General features: G+C 39.4%; 1 protein-coding gene across 4 annotated transcripts in view; it reads left to right on the forward strand.

Annotated features, from left to right (window-relative positions):
• Positions 1-14509, forward strand: part of LOC129769228 (uncharacterized) — a 150422-nt gene extending 135913 nt beyond the window's left edge. For all 4 annotated transcript variants that reach the window (XM_055771333.1, XM_055771334.1, XM_055771335.1 and 1 more), the window contains exons 8-9: positions 13694-13940; positions 14216-14509. In XM_055771333.1, coding sequence (XP_055627308.1) covers positions 13694-13940; positions 14216-14401 — 433 coding nt within the window. In that variant the 3' untranslated portion in view covers positions 14402-14509. The remainder of the gene's footprint in view (positions 1-13693; positions 13941-14215) is intronic.
• The last annotated feature ends 2323 nt before the right edge of the window (positions 14510-16832 follow it).

Below are 16832 nucleotides of genomic sequence, written 5' to 3' on the forward strand. Positions count from 1 at the left end.
CTTGATAAATACAAGTGATAATATACTATACTATATATACTATATACTATAGTTTTTAGAATTTCTTAAAACTGCTCGGAGATTGGAATAGCTTCAATAAAAGTTTCGATTGAATCGGTTATACAAGAAAGTATTTCAGATGCATACGAATGAAATGAAGTTCCTATAGGAACGTTAGTCCTCTCACTGTTTCTATTTTATAAGTTATTTTTTATCAAATCTATAACTACTGAAGCTTGTGCTGATAAAGAGCATTAATATTAATTTGGGGGAAAAGAAATCCATTTTTGCGTAAATTCAAAACATTATTTTTGATGTTTTATATTGTAGAATATGCACCATTTTGTTTGGTCAATTTGTAACCATTTTGAAGGTAGCTTCATAATGTCTCTATCATAGAAATCTTGGTCCTTACTGGGAAACACTTTAGTTATAGATATTCACAATCTTCTCTCGATCCCAATTTTTTATCACCCAGGAAGTTTTGCAATGCGGGAAAAGGGTGATAATCGCTGGGTGCTGGGTCCGGACTATATGGTAGATGCATTAAAACTTCCCAATCAAGCTCCCGGAGTTTCTGGCGAGTCACTACAGACTTGTGTGGCCTTGCATTGTCCTGATGGAACACAACATCTCTTCTGTTGGCCACTTTTGGTTGTTTCTGGCGCTCGTTAAATATACCAAAACGTGAAAACTTTAAAATTATGTACATTCCATAACCGTATTGTTTTTTCACAAAGATACGGCATTTTAAAACTCTAAAACTTAAAAATTTCGATTTCCCACTCTGTTCCTCTAATTTTTTTATCGAGTGTATTTAAACATTTTTAAACATATTTTTTTTCAACAATGTGTTTCTAATGGTGTTAGACATTCCAACAATTACGTAAACATGCTCAGTAGCAAATCCCGAAAAATAGTGACTTCAACTTTTGGCCTTGGATAATGAAATAGCAAAGCCCATTGTTACATTCAAAAGCTTTCCTTCGTTTGCAAACCACTACAAACTATATGCTATAGCAAGTTTTAGGCTGCATACCATCTGGGGGGTTTATAAAAGCTTCCAACTTGCAATTATAGCGCATTGTGGATTTTGAAGTATCCTGAAAAGAACGGTAATTTATAACCGTTCATAAATGCACTCACAGAAACGACGAAATCATCATTTCATATCATAAAAACTTTTGTTATTTTTGTGGATATGCATGTGATGCTTGTGTCAGCAATATTTCATTATGTCCCCTTTCATGGTCATTCGCAATGCCAGAGCAAGAGCCGAATGCTTCATCCAAAGCTTTATCCAGCAAGTTTCCCTGATTCTTTTATTGAAACTTGTAATCGAACAACCATTGTTTATTTTGCTCTTCTCGTAACGCTAAAAGAACATAACGAAACAAAGTTAAATTGATGGCTACTTGAATTTTTGATCGGCGCTATAAGTGCGCAAGAATATAGGTTTTGATCTTTGGAGTTTCGGGATAATGTGAATTTTGGTGCGATTTGTCTACAAGCAGTAATTTATTATACGATACTGTCTTTTTGGTAACTTTCGTCAATATTATCGAATTGAGCAGTCTACTACATGTTCTCTCTTTTGAGGCAGTGATTTTTTTTGTTTGTTTTTGAAATAATTACTCATTGATCCGAAAAAAATGGTAATCTTTATTTTAAGTGGTAATACCCGCCATGGAATAAACGACCAGTGATGCTCAACAAGCTTTTGACATTCATCATTTTGGTCCTAACTTCTGTCATCATGTCACTGTAGGTCACGGGCTGAGGCACGAAAAGTCTCAAAGATTGCCTCAGTTCCATCGGAGCTGAAGAGAGCCACTCGAAGTGAGCATGACGACCTAAACTCAGTTCCTTCCTCTTCACGGGGAACTGTTCCGAGCTGGCGTCAGTCCAGGTTTTTGAAGTTTTCAAAGGGGGTTGTTAAAAACTTGCAAACTCCATCTGTCTTAATGAATTCGCACCTGTATACGCGATACTCCAACGTGAAGTGCTCATCGACAACAATTTCGTTTGTGTGCTTCCGGCCAGTCGCGACAACTAGCAGTTTTTGAATTGATTGAATAGTGCATTATTTTTCTCCACTCTCATTGATACTATCCCACCGGTCTGGTAACATATCTATGTCTCTGACATAACACTTCGGATACGGATTAATTGAAAATAATTCTCCGATGTTCTCTGGTGTTCTAGTTTTTCCTTTGAAGGAAAGCTTTTGTTCCTTAGATAATTGCTCACTGACTTGAAAAGATGGTAACCCGTTGGGCTAAAATCGGGTGAGTATGGATCTATCGACTTCGCTTTCTTGATAGTCTGAAACGCCCGGTGGCTGGATGCATTATCTTGCCACAACGCTCTACCTTTTGTTCTGAGTATACCTGCGTCTTGTATTTGAAGTTGTCTCAGACATCACTTCTTATAGATCGTTTATCCCGAGTTTAAACACACTCAAACCGAACCATTGAATTGTTTGGAAATTGTTTTACCTAATTGTTTAATTGTCGTCAATAGAGTAGACCGCTACCTTTTTATTTTATAACTACTTCGTTCAATTCAAACAGATAAGTTGTACCAAGCTTTAGGAAATGTAGCTTTTTTATCCAAATGCGTTACTTTCTGTGGCGCATAGCATAGTGCCTTAGATTCATTACAAGTAAGGAGTTCATAAAGTATGCTATCACTTTCACTTCGTTTGTGTAATTTTTTTTTTCCAAAATAGATATATTTTTGTTAAAGTTCATATGGCGTTGGCCTGACAGGGCCTGGAGTTCAATATTTTGACAATATTTCTTATTAGCTATGTTAGTGATTTGTAACCGACTACTCGCGGTTGGCTCGAGATTAGTATTACAATTTATTGTCATAATCGGGATGTTGCAGTCTCCAATGCTTTGTACGTGCGCCCGACACGGGATACTTCCTATTGGGATGCAGCTGACCATTAATCAGCGACGTCCCCCTAGTCTGTACCCCATATCTAGCGTGGTGCGTCTTTCTCGACTCGAGGAATCCAGTGTAGAGTTGCCATGAGCGGTACAATCCTCAGCTCTTGTTGAATGATCAGTGGACTGCGCAACCTTCGGCCCGTGTATCTGTAAAGAATGTGTCCGTTGAGTAATTGGATAAATTAACTTACATCTTACATGTTCTTTACGGTAACACTGGCCAAAAAATATCGGTTAATATTGGGTCAGATTTGTTTGCCCTTAACTCGTTTTGGAGAAGTTTCAGGAACTGCTACCATAGAAATTTCAATTGTGACGCGTAAGGAAGGACATAGGGAAACTATTTGAACTTCCCTTATGGCAAATAAGATCACTAGAAACAAAACAAAAACGATTTCTAAACTAAATTAAAACGGTTTGTTGGACTGCAAACAATGTATCAGAAGATTACATCTTCTTTGGTAATCATTCACTTCCGCCTGCGGTAATGAGTTACAACATCTTTAGCAATAAAACATCATTCCACGCGTCGTCATTTGGCCCCGATTCGCTTACAATGCATTTCCGGAGCAATTAATCGCAGCTTGCTCATTGTTCTGTATAACTTCGAAACTTTTTAACTTTCTGTTTGCTCTTTTCCTTGGTGCGATCTTCCGCTTTCGCTCTCTATCTCTCCATCCTGGAATTCATTATCTGAAATTCTTTTTTTGTTGCTCCTGTGAAGCAAAAGTTGTATCGTCGTCTGTGGAACTGAATCGGATGATGGGTTTAACGATAATGATGGTTGGGAATAAGGTGAATTTGCATTTTTATTTCAATTTTCCAGAGTTTTTCCAGGTGGCGTGTGGAAGCGTACAATGTGCGAGTCCCAAACTGCTAGGATTCGATTCGACACGAAGAATCTCAAGCGTTTGCATACTTTTAACTGCATGCGGAAACTGGATCCTCTGGTGGGGACAAAGAGTTTATGTTCAATTAGCCGGAGATAAGCAAATAGTGATTGCCATGGTATTAGTCTGGCGGTCACTATTTGATTTGAATTGTCCCTAACGAATAGTAGATAATACAGAATTGCGGTGCTAGGAGCTGGAATTGACGGGTGGTTCGTTTTTTACATGGAACATGCGAGACATGGAATATGCGAGAGAGGACAATTAATGACAGCGGAAATTTTTGTTTACCGATATTGCTACGGTGGCATTTCAGCTCGTGAAGATAAAAAATATAAAATTTTCGAAAAAAGAAACAGTTCAGTGCTAAACGGAGAACAAAAGTCACAGTACGTAATTCAACAATGTGCAAATTCTGGAATATCATCACTGCAATTAACGCACATTACTTTCCCCCCCTTCATTTTAGATGCCGTATTATTGCGCAGTGAAAGGATGCGTTAACAAGACTATACTAACAAAAAGTGATCCGGACATTGTTTATCATACTTTTCCAAAATGCGGAGAGAGATTAGACAGGTGGATCAATTACTGTGGCCAATCAAAGATCTGTAAACCTCTGAAAAGCCATTTTCATGAAGGCAGTTATGATGAGTGGTATCGAATACGTCACCAGCTTATTGGTGCAAAGCAATGTAGGATGCTGCTTTCAAATGGTACTTTCTATTCTGTAAATTGTAAAATATTTGTACAGAGCATGGTTCACATTGTTTTTGGCTATTCCCACAGTACATCGTCCGATTTTTTTCTAGTGAGACCACTGCATGTTCCCTGGATGTCGTTAAAATAGGGAGAACAAACTGTATACTTCCAATGTGTTCAATTTGAAGTTTAACGCGGTTTTGGCTACTATACAAGAACTGAAGAAAAAGATAGAGGAGTTGAAAAAACACAAAACACAAACAGCGGATAAAATTTCGGAGTTCCACAGTACATTAGTAGCAAACGCCAGCGAATTGAACTACTCAAAAAAGCCAATGTGATGTCAATCATATCAGATGTCATCCTTGGGCGCAAGCAGAAACCATGTTGGACTCCGAATGAAATTTCAACAGCCTTTGCTATTCACTATTTTAGCAAGCGATGTTATAAGTTTATTCGCGATGATTTGATTTGTGAGTTGGACATATCACCCCGTATGTCCAACTCATTCCTTTATCTAAAAAAATACGACTTAACTTGGATTTTTTATAATATAATATAATATAATAATAATAATTTATAATAATCTCCTTCTATTGTTGAATCGTATGTACCTAACGTAAAAAAAACTTTGGTTAAATTCGAAAGGTGGAAGGAAACCGCAGCATAAACACTGCAAGCAATTTGATTGTCAAAAAATGTGAGTTTTCCGATCGTGGTTTTAGGGTTTTCCCGCTGATTAAACAAACTTTTCGTGTATTGTGCAGTAAAGTTCTGTTCGCCTACAGAAGACGAACAATCAAAACTGTAGGTTTGATAACAATTAATGAAATTAATCACATTTTAATTTTTGCATGTTGTGTGGGGCGAAATGGACACGTTTCTGTGGGGTGAATTAGTCCTATAGGTTTGAGGCTTTTTTTTGGTCTAATTAATTCCAGATGTCGCTGAATTACAAAAAGAGGATGGGCAGACAACGTTAGAAGGAGGAGGAGCTTGAAAGAGCAACGCAAGCCAACGGATTGTCTTTGACCAAGTATCGAAAGTATTTGAAAATGCTAGAACAACAGTGAAAATGCAGAATTCGAGATGGTCTTAATCCAATTTTTCTGGTCTGGAACCTGGCCAAGACACCTGGTAACAATTCCAGAACAATGTTACTGATTGTAACATTATCTCAAAATACTTTACATAAACATCGCATGCCAAATTTGGTTTTATTTGATTGATTAATTCTCGAGTTATGCAGATATTTGTGTTTCAGTTGTATGGAAGCCCCACCTAAGAGAGGGGGAACGAGTATTCAATCCTCCACACGCTAAATTTTGTTTCATTTGCTTGATTAATTCTCGAGTAATGCAGAAATTTGAGTTTTATTTGTATGGCAGCCCCCCTTTAGATAGGGGGTGGAGTGTCCAACTACCATAGAAACATTTATTGCACCCTAAAACCTCCACCTGCCTAATTAGGTTTCATTTGCTTGATTAATTCTCCCCTACATACCAATTTTCATGTAGATCGGTTCAGTAGTTTCCGAGTCCATAAAAATCAGACAGACAGACAGACAGACAGACAGAAATCCATTTATATATATATATATATATATATATATATATATATATATATATATATATATATATATATATATATATATATATATATTGATCTGGATAATTGAAGCTTAAAATAATGATTAAACATTATTGATTGAGAGAAAACAAGTGCAACTCAGTGTATAATGTGACATTTTATATTTAGACCATATTGGTTTGGAAATATTAGGCGATTTGCTTAGGTGGTCCAAATTCCCCCCATTTCCCCTACATTGTTGGCTTGGATATGCAAAAAAAGCAGCTGGCATGCTCTATAACAGACGATAAAATGAGCATGCGTCAAGATCCAAGAATGTTCAACCGTACAAATACGCACAAATAATCATGGTACGTGGATTGTTTGCAAGTGGGAAGCAAATTGTGTTCGTTACTTTTGACCAACCAATGACCAGCCAAATTCTTCAAAAAAAAATTGTACGGGGTTGTATCTAGGACACGATCGCATATTTTCGACGTAGAACTACGCGATTATATTATGCAATCCACTTGTTGACCACTTCGAATATTATTTTAGAATGCATCGAAATTTTTGTAATAGATTATGTTCTTCGTGACCAATGAATTTGATGAACGTCCTTTTATGTTTGATATGATGCCTAGGACTACCAAAATATTTAAACGGAAAAATTGTCAAACAATCATTGTATTTTACATTTCCCTCTGAAATAATTACACATCTCATGTATATTTGCAAAGCGGATTCCCCCAGGCACATTGATTTTGAAGTCCGTGTTAGGGAAACACAGCTCGGTGAGAACAAAAAATCCTCCGACTTGCATGTATATTTGCAAAGCGGATTTCCACTGGTACAACGATTTGGGGAAACCGTAAACCGTAAATGAAACTTGGCAGTTAGGGCTTTTAGATAACGCTTGACATTTTAAGTTATTCAATTGTTCATCTCATTAAAAATATTAAGATCTGTTAAGAAAAGTTCGAGTTATAAGTATTCGAAATACGAGTAGGGTTAGCACACAAATCGGCAGAACAAATGTATGGGAAAAAAGGAAGTTCTTCCAGTTTTCATGAATTTAAACCGTTTAGAGATTAGCGAATTGTAATGTATAGCATATCAAACAGATCTTAGAGAATTTCCGATTCGATTGGTATGTCTTGAGAATTCGTTCACAGTGAAAATAATTATTACCGTTAACTTTCTTTCATAAAAACGTGACTTGTTTTCTGATTTGGCACCCTTCCTGAAAGACGTAGTTCTACGTCAAAACAATTTGCGAGATACACGCAATCCGTTACAACATAAAGGGTGTGTCACATCAAATTGCATCACGGAAAAAACGCTGTAGAAATTCGCCCAGTAGACCGATCCTTTTGAAATTTTAGACAGTAAAATAAAAGCTATTAAACAACTTTTGGCATTTTCTTTTTATTCATACTTCGAGCCCAAGCCCGTATGCTCGCACCTTCCTCTTTACCCCGTCCATAAGGTTCTGTACAACGTCAGGTTGTAGTTTTTTTTTAACAGAAATCCATTTTCTCTTGAAGTCCGCCTCCGATTTGACAACTTTTGGGTTCTTCCGGAGGGCCTGCTTCATAATCGCCCAATATTTCTCTATTGGGCGAAGCTCCGGCGCGTTGGGCGGGTTCATTTCCTTTGGCACGAAGGTGACCCCGTTTGCTTCGTACCACTCCAACACGTCCTTTGAATAGTGGCACGAAACGAAATCCGGCCAGAAGATGGTCGGGCCCTCGTGCTGCTTCAATAGTGGTAGTAAGCGCTTCTGTAGGCACTCCTTAAGGTAAACCTGCCCGTTTACCGTGCCGGTCATCACGAAGGGGGCGCTCCGCTTTCCGCAAGAGCAGATCGCTTGCCACACCATATACTTTTTGGCAAACTTGGATAGTTTCTGCTTGCGAATCTCCTCCGGAACGCTGAATTTGTCCTCTGCGGAGAAGAACAACATGCCCGGCAGTTGACGAAAGTCCGCTTTGACGTAGGTTTCGTCGTCCATTACCAGGCAATGCGGCTTCGTCAGCATTTCGGTGTACAGCTTCCGGGCTCGCGTTTTCCCCACCATGTTTTGCCTTTCGTCGCGGTTAGGAGCCTTCTGAACCTTGTATGTACGCAGGCCCTCCCGCTGCTTGGTCCGCTGGACGAATGAACATGACAAATTCAGCTTATTGGCGACATCCCGGACCGAACTTCTCGGATCACGTCTAAACTGCTTAACTACGCGCTTGTGATCTTTTTCACTGACGGAGCATCCATTTTTGCCGTTCTTCACCTTCCGGTCGATGGTTAGGTTCTCGAAGTATCGTTTTAGTACTCTGCTGACCGTGGATTGGACGATTCCCAGCATCTTACCGATGTCCCGATGTGACAACTCCGGATTCTCGAAATGAGTGCACAGGATTAATTCACGACGCTCTTTTTCGTTCGACGACATTTTTCCAAATTTACGAAAAATTGACAGTGAAGCATGGCCAACGTGATCTATACACTCTTATCTGATTATAAGCGAAAGCTGAAGATATAATTCCTAAAAATTAAATTTTTACAACGTTTTTTCCGTGATGCAATTTGATGTGACACACCCTTTAGTTGCGATTAGTTCGGACAAAATACCTGAAACGTAGTGCTGCGCAAAAATTTGGGAGTGACCGTAGATAAATCGTAGTTTGAACATCCTATGACAAAAGAGAATGTTTATGTATTCGAAGATGGTCCACATAATTTAAAATTGTTGAAATGTTGTTGAAATTGGATGTTGGGAGAGGGATTTCTTTGGAAAAACTGCAAGATTGACTCAAGGTTAGTTAGGATCATCTTTGAAGACAAATCCTATTGTGAGCTAACTCCACTTTTTGCTCTTAATCATGGACAAATCAATCTGACATCTCTCGAAAAACAGAACGTTGCAAAGGCCGCTCAACTTCTGTCTCACACAACATCAACTGTTCTGAAACAACGGTTCATATATACAGCCGAAGAAAAAGAAGCCAGTATTGTAGCGGAATTCAAGAAATTTCTAATATCTGGTTCGATATTTTCAACTCATACAACCTATTCGCATCAGTTGAAATGAAGAAGTCTTATTCTGCCGCTGATTATCAACTCCAAGCGTTGGATCAGATGATTCAAATGATGCAAGATTGTCGTTATACGCCGAATACGCCTATTAATTTTAGGAAAAAAACTCCAGGAATTTCACAAAACAACGTGAATACATACGACCAGAAGAATATATCTCACGTAGAGGACAATTATATCACGACCACGTTGTTTCAAAAAGCTGATATAAAGTTGCTGAAAAATTCTGGTTTGGCTGATGCGGAAGATTCTTCAAATCAACAATCTGATGAATGTAATGAGAGATGATAACTTCATGTAATCAAACATTCTCTTCTCTGCAGTTTCAACATTGACTGCCAACGCCGATAACACATGTAGGGGAAGACGGGGTAAGACCACCCCCCTAAGAAAACCAATTTTCAGTTAAACGTCCTTTAGAATTTCCCCTATTTGTTGCGCTGCATATCATTGAGTATATAATAATCTACTACTAAAAAATGTGTAAATGTTGATTGCCTAACTTCTTTGGCGTTTTTTTAAAATTAATTTTTAAAATGATAAAAATTTTCTGTTTATTTTGCTGGCGGGGTAAGAAGAACCACCCGCGGGGTAAGTGGTCCGTCTTACCCTGCCGGGCGGTCTTATCCCGTCTTTCCCTTCCCCTTGTTTATATTGTAACCGTTGGGTTACAATGTCAAATTTGGTGGAAAGGCCAACCGTTGGTTTGGGCCTTATCAATATTGTACAAAAAAAAATTGTAAAATATTTGTTTGTGTTGTATTGTCATATGAGAAACCAACAATCGATGTCCACAATTTGTGTTTGACCTTTCTGTAGTTTCGCATATGACAAATGAAAGAGAAATGTAGTGTTGGGTGTCTGTAATTAATTGTAGTAGAAAAAGATGACCTATGAGCCCAAATTTTTGTTAAAATATAAATAAAACAGTTAATCGCAGAACCCCAGGTTGGTGTTTCACAAAGAATTATTTTTTTTGTTAGTTAGTTTTATTGTATTTATTTAGTAGTAGGAAAAGAAATATATTTATTTACATATTTATTTATTTACTTATTAATTAATTAATTTATTTATTTATATATACATTCAAAGTTTATTTACAATTACGTGTTTTGTTCATTCAGTTCATTGTTTATTTATTTATTCATTCATTTATTTATTTATTTTCGCGGAAAGCAAGTGTTAGGTTTAGTGTCAAGGTATAGCATGCTACCTTAAATGTTCAAATGATAGTCGTGACACCAACCGAAACCAATAGTATTAAGTTGTGTTTGTGTTGTCGGAGTAGTTATCGTGTTCCTTGTCATCGCATCGTAAGGGGGACGGCTCGGCAAAGGCATTGGAAACACTACCTAATGGAAAATTACCAGAAGATATGAATAGGGTCGAGAGATTTAATTGTTAGGAAAAGGAAGAGGAAAGGTTTGGAGGAAGTAAAAAATGAAAAAGTTCGAAGAATCTTCGCGAAGATTTGGATCAGCACGGACGCAGTTGTTATCACTGCTGAATTTTTTAAAAGGAATCCCGCCACCTAAAAAGGGATCCTGTGATTCGTGCATGTGAGCTAGCGACGCCAATTTGCTAGGCTCTTAAGAAGTGTTTCCGGAACCGGAAAAGAGTGGATTTTCCCGAGTTATTCGGTGCGAACAAATCTTCAGTCGATTCGACCCTCTGATCGATCAGTGACGCCGGCCACAGCCATATCCGACCGTGCCACGTGGAAAAGGCGTTATTCGCCGTGTGATCATCCAGCTTATCCAGTTTATCGAGACTGTCCTGCCTGTCTATTCTGTCCAGCCGAAGCCGTGCTGGAACTGCCAGCCCCATTCTACGAGGATTCGTCAAAGTCGACCAACGCAGCGAACGGCCGCAACGAAACCGGTGAGCTCGAGCCAGTTGAAAATTATAATAAAAAAACCAAAAATATGTAATAAAAAATATTTATCAATTTATTTTTAAGTGTAAATTGTGTGGCCATCCAAACCGCGGTGTTTTTTCCTTGTTGGATTGTTCGTAGTAAATCTTGTTTTCCGCCATTATACAGTGTATATTGTAATCGTGCCTCTCCGCCATTTTGTGTCTACCATTGTTCTGTGTTCCTGTCGCGAGTTATTGTTTGAAGTTCCCCCAGAGATCCCTCAACAGACGACCCAAGCTGCGTCGAAAGAACCAGCTGTAAGAAAGTTAACACTATCAGCGTAGCGAAGATGCACTATTTTTACGTACGGGTTATGAAGCACGCACTTACGCACACAAATATCCATATATCGATGGATTGAAGCATTTGAATATACACACACTTATCTCCGTTTTGCGCTCTTCTCAACAGAAGCCCTTTATGTTGATATTGCCAGTCTAGATTAGCTCAGCTGTCATCCTTTGTGGACAGAGTTTTCCCACCGTCATGCGAAACCAAATCACTGAAAAATTCCAGAACTTTTATATTCTTGGTGAGCTGACGATAGCAAAGCTTGATGATTCCCTACAAAATTGTGTAGCTCTAAACATCAAGACAATGGCGTCAGTTTGATGCAATGATTGCAATGCCAGAGTCATCAGTGAGTGAGTAATTTGGTCGCGCATTCGATCCCTCGCCGTCCAGCTCGCCCAGCAACGATCTTGTTCAGTCGATTTCCTCACGAAAAATGAAAGTTTGCCTTCTTCTTCTTTGTTGGAAGACTTTGAACTTTTTAGTTCATTCGTTTCTAGTCTTCAAAACGACCATTGGAAAACTCAACTCTTTCCTCATATCCTCCTACTCCTCCGCCTCTATTGTCTTTAGAGAGGCAGTCGATCCCTCGCCTTCCAGCTCGCCCAGCAATGATGTTGTCCAGTCGGTGTCCTCACCAAGAATGAGTTTCTTCTACTTCTTTTTGGCTTTAAGAGGGTTCCAACTTTTCAGTTCATTCGCCTCTAAAGAATGAGTTTGCCTCAGCGAGATCAACTGTTTATCTACATCTTACGATTTACCCTTCGTTGCTCGTCGATAAGTTGCTCGTTATTGACAGCTCTGTTCGGGAAAGCACACAAATGGACAGAACAAATATATGAGGAAATGGGAATGCTTTCAATTTTCATCAATTTAAACCATATACAGACTATGGGATTGTATTGTATAGCATATCAAAGCATATCTTAGGGAATTTCCGACTCGTTTGGTATGTAAATCGCCAAAATCCGTTCACGGTAAAAATAGTTATTAACGTTAACTTTATTTCATAAAAACGTGACCTGTTTGCTAATTCAGCACCCTTAATGAAAGACGTATATCTTCGTCAAATAAAACCCAACGGCACTACTCATTATCGTTTATGTTTGATGTTTGCCTAGCGTGAGCACGTAGAATTTACTCCATCATCAATACCTATTCAAATTTCTCTCGTGTTTTATCAGTACTCATCATCGTTATCAGGTTACTGTGATTGCTTGGTAAGTGTTTCGCAGTTGACTGTAAAATATAATCAAGTGTAATGTAATTTTCGTTCAAATTTTTTTGATTTTTTGATTGACGCAAAAATCTCATTAATCCATCATGAAATGACTGAGCAACACGCATTTGAAGTTGGACATTTTTCACGATGTAATTTCGTTTTCCGATTTGTATCCTCAATAAGTTCCCGGAAGACGTAATCCTACGTGAAAAGTGGGTTTCCGTACAGAAGAAGCTGCAGCCAGATGTTGTACAGAACCTTATGAGTTGAGTTGAGCGTAAGACGCGAGCATACGGCTATGGTAATGAAGTTGAATGCCAAAAGCTAATCGGTTATATTTTATTGTCTGAAAGTTTGAAAAAGATCGGTGAACTAGGTATTTTTCTACAAAGTTTTTTCCGTGATGCAATTTGATGTGGGACACCATATACTGGCAGTAAGTTTGATCGAATGTTTTCATCTTGGTCTTGGTGTTGGTCTATTTGTTCTCTTGTTCATTTTAGCTCAGTAATTGATATAGGTAGGTGAAGTTGGTCCCGTGCCCATCTTCGCCCACAATGGATGATTCATTAAAGTAAACTTTTCGGTGGATCTTTAGTTGTTCACATATGACTTTAGCATTTCTATAGCGAAACATTTTTAATTTAGTTGGCATGACTCTTAGAAGTGGATCTCCACCAATCATTCCATCCTCTGTGGACAATAAGAAGAAAAAACTAAGGGTTTTCTGGAGTTTAAAAAAAATATAAACGACGTATGGTATACATTTTACTATCACTTATATATGAAATGCCACACTGCTTCAATTTATTCACGGTTTTGTTGGGTTATCTAAAACGTGTGGTAACACGCTAAACATCGGTTTGCTCTACTAACATCTCTTTTACTTCTCATGTGTACTATCTTCAATCGCTAAGCAAACGGAAATGCTATTTGGCTAAGTGATAGTTAAATAGTTTCAACAAGAGAACATTATTTATTCAATTATCACATTTATCTTTCTGTTTTTTTCCTTCTTCCCCCTTCCAACTCCAATGGTACGTTCCGCCAGTGCTGGCCAACGATCCGGCAACAGGAGACAGCGCCGGAATCACCGGCAGCGACAGCGAAGCTATCATCAACAGCATCAGCAGCAGCAGCAGCTGGTTCGTAGCGACGATGGCGCTAATTACATAACGGCAAATATTAGCATTTTTCCGGGTAGCAGCGGCGAATGCCAACGAGAGCATCGGGACTATCTCCAGCATCAGGGGAATCTGTGTGCCGGACCGGTGGACAAAAGTCGCAGCTTAAACGTGGTAAGACTGCGTAGAAACGCTGCTAAAATCATGGTTTCCGCAGAGAAAGGATTATCCGCTGAATGTGGCCACGGTGGTTGTTTGTCTTGCTATTCTGAAAATTTGGTTTAGCTTGTTTAGATTAATAACGAATTTGATTTGCGGCATTTGATTAACGGGTTGCCACGCGGCTTCTCGCTAAAACTTCACGGCGTTACAGCTCTCTCGCAAAAGCACCCACCCATCATCAGTTAACGCTAACGAAAGCTATCGAAATAATTGTGTTTCACTTTCAGGACCTGAGCGGATCGCCCTTAATTTGCACTGAATTCGGGCAGGATGGAAAGGCACGCGTCGAGTTGCGAGGCATCCTCACATGGTCCACGGATATCAACCGGGCGCCGCATCTGTTCACCAACATTACGACCTATCGAAGCTGGATCGAGAATGAGCTCAACAATTTGGACCAACTGGAGCTGTAACCAACGGTGCTATCGGATTAACAACCAACCCACACGTGTTGGCTAGTGAGATTGAACTTTGAGTGATAAGTGAATTTTCGCGGCAATAAATGTGCTTTTATTATTATACGTAAATCTTTGATGAATCGAAACGTTTTATTCCGACGTCGCTCGTACGAAGCGTGAGGAAGTACATACAAAGTTGTTTGGAAAGTGGTAAAATTCAATTAGAAAATTACACGGTTCGAGTCGTTCCGATGTGTGGCACCAGCAGATGCTGAATTTCACAAGGAACAATTTAAAGGAGATAAGTAAATCAGCTTTAGCCGTCTTTGTCATCATCAGAGGCTGCACGGAGATAGTTGTTAATATTGCTGTCAACAACATTAAGAGTACATAGTTTGTTGTTTTTAAATGACTATGAAATAATTTTCCAGCTTGTTCCTTTTTCCAACCCTGTGCGTAACCCACGTTGATTCCCAAAAATGCAAACCGAGAAACGCCGGTGATATGCTCAACCACTGTGTAATGAGTTTTGCTCCGAAGACATCAAACATGAATGATTCAGTTTAGGAACCACATTCTCTCTATAGACAAAATATGAAGAAAACAATAGCTGAACGTCTCATTCACGACAACTACCCTCTTGCACTCTTCCGCATATGTGTATCCGTCACTAAATGAATTAATAGCGAAATTCTTCCCCTTGCTGCATTAAAAGCGAACATGTGCCATACACGCCTTGCGTTGTTGCATCCATCCAATATTGAACATTTTCCGCATTTTCCCCGAACGAGCACAGAAAAGCATTCTTCTCCACAAAACAGTCGCCTCTGCTGTCGCACAATGTCATGAAATGCGCTGAACGCTACTCTCTACAAAATACAAAAAAAACATGGTACTTGGTGATCATCAGTCTCATCATACCGCCGCCGCCGCCGCCACTCGCTTCATTATAATACTCGCCGCGAGTGGGTGTATTTGGTGGGGGAGTCGGTATAGAAATTTGCATAATTTACTGCTTGCTATAGCCTGCCTGGCTCGAACTGGCTGACGATACGCCGCCTCTCGCCAGGGAGTACGACAGGATACGTGGAGAATCTGTGGAAAACTTTCCCTGAGATGTGCCGGCACGTAGGAAATTCTGTACGAGTGCGAAACAATCACGTTAATTTATAGTCTTTATTGTTTTATAATTTTTCATCTCTACTATCGCTGCTGCTGCTGTCAGGTACCGGGTGAAAAGTCGCTTCGGAATACAATGGATCACTTGGACCGGTTGGACGGAGATTAGGTAAATTGAGTTTTCAGAGCTGCTGGAAAAACATAGATGATGATGTCAACGGAAGGTATTAAAATTATTCAGTGCTCGTGGGATGATAAGTATTAGTGCAGTTAGGATAATGTTGTGGTTCGCCTTCAACAGCTAGGTTATCTGGCAAAGAATTGCATGTTATTTGAAGATTTTTTTGATTCAGTTCGTTTACAATATCATTAGAACGAAATTCGGTACCTTAAGTAGAATTTTGTAGAATGTAAAATTTATGTAGTCGGGATGGTACAATGGTAATGAACAATAGCTTAATAGTATGTAGGGTTTGTATGACAAACTATGGGATGATGGTTAGCACCATTCTAAATAATTTTGTTTGTGTCTAAACACAAGACTAGAGGCGAATAAACTGAGAAATTTTCAAGCCTTTAAATTCGAACCATAATCATCATTATTTATATATTTATTTATTTTTTAATTATTGTTATATTCATCTAACTGACATGTCTTAATGAAATTGGTTGATAAATGACTGGACTAAGCGTACCATCGGTACTTCGCGTACCTGCAGGCATAAAATAGACCCCATTCGTGGTCCTTAGCTTCCTGTCCAGTAACTCCTATCCCTACCTCCCCGTGGTGCCGGCGTGGTAACCATAGTGAAGATCGGGTAACCAACCCCGGTGGGATCTTGGTCGTATGCTGACAGGAAAGGGGGCCTATCCGAGCGTCTGTTCACCATGGAGGTTCGGCTCAAAACATCGTCTGATCCCCATGTTAGGGGCGGCTGATCACTGTCTTCGTGCCAGCGGGGACTCTAAAAAGAGCTGTGCACGACGGTCTTCCGGCGAGACAGGGGGTTGGTGCAGGCCCTGCAAGCCATCCGTAAAAATAAAACGCACAGGAAAATTCACAAAGAAATTCGAGACAGGACAATCGGACTAGACCCACGCAAAGAACACGGACTAGAGATTGGAAACTCGGAACATGGAACTGCAAGTCTCTCAATTTTCTTGCGAGTACCCGAATTCTTTCGGAAATATTGAGGGCCCGCAATTTCAACATCGTAGCGCTGCAGGAGGTGTGCTGGAAAGGTTCGATGGTGCGATCGTTCCATGGTGGATATACCATCTATCAGAGCTGCGGCAACACACACGAGCTGGGTACAGCTTTCATCGT

The sequence above is a fragment of the Toxorhynchites rutilus genome, chromosome 2 (assembly GCF_029784135.1).
Source record: "Toxorhynchites rutilus septentrionalis strain SRP chromosome 2, ASM2978413v1, whole genome shotgun sequence".
Classification (NCBI taxonomy): domain Eukaryota; kingdom Metazoa; phylum Arthropoda; class Insecta; order Diptera; family Culicidae; genus Toxorhynchites; species Toxorhynchites rutilus.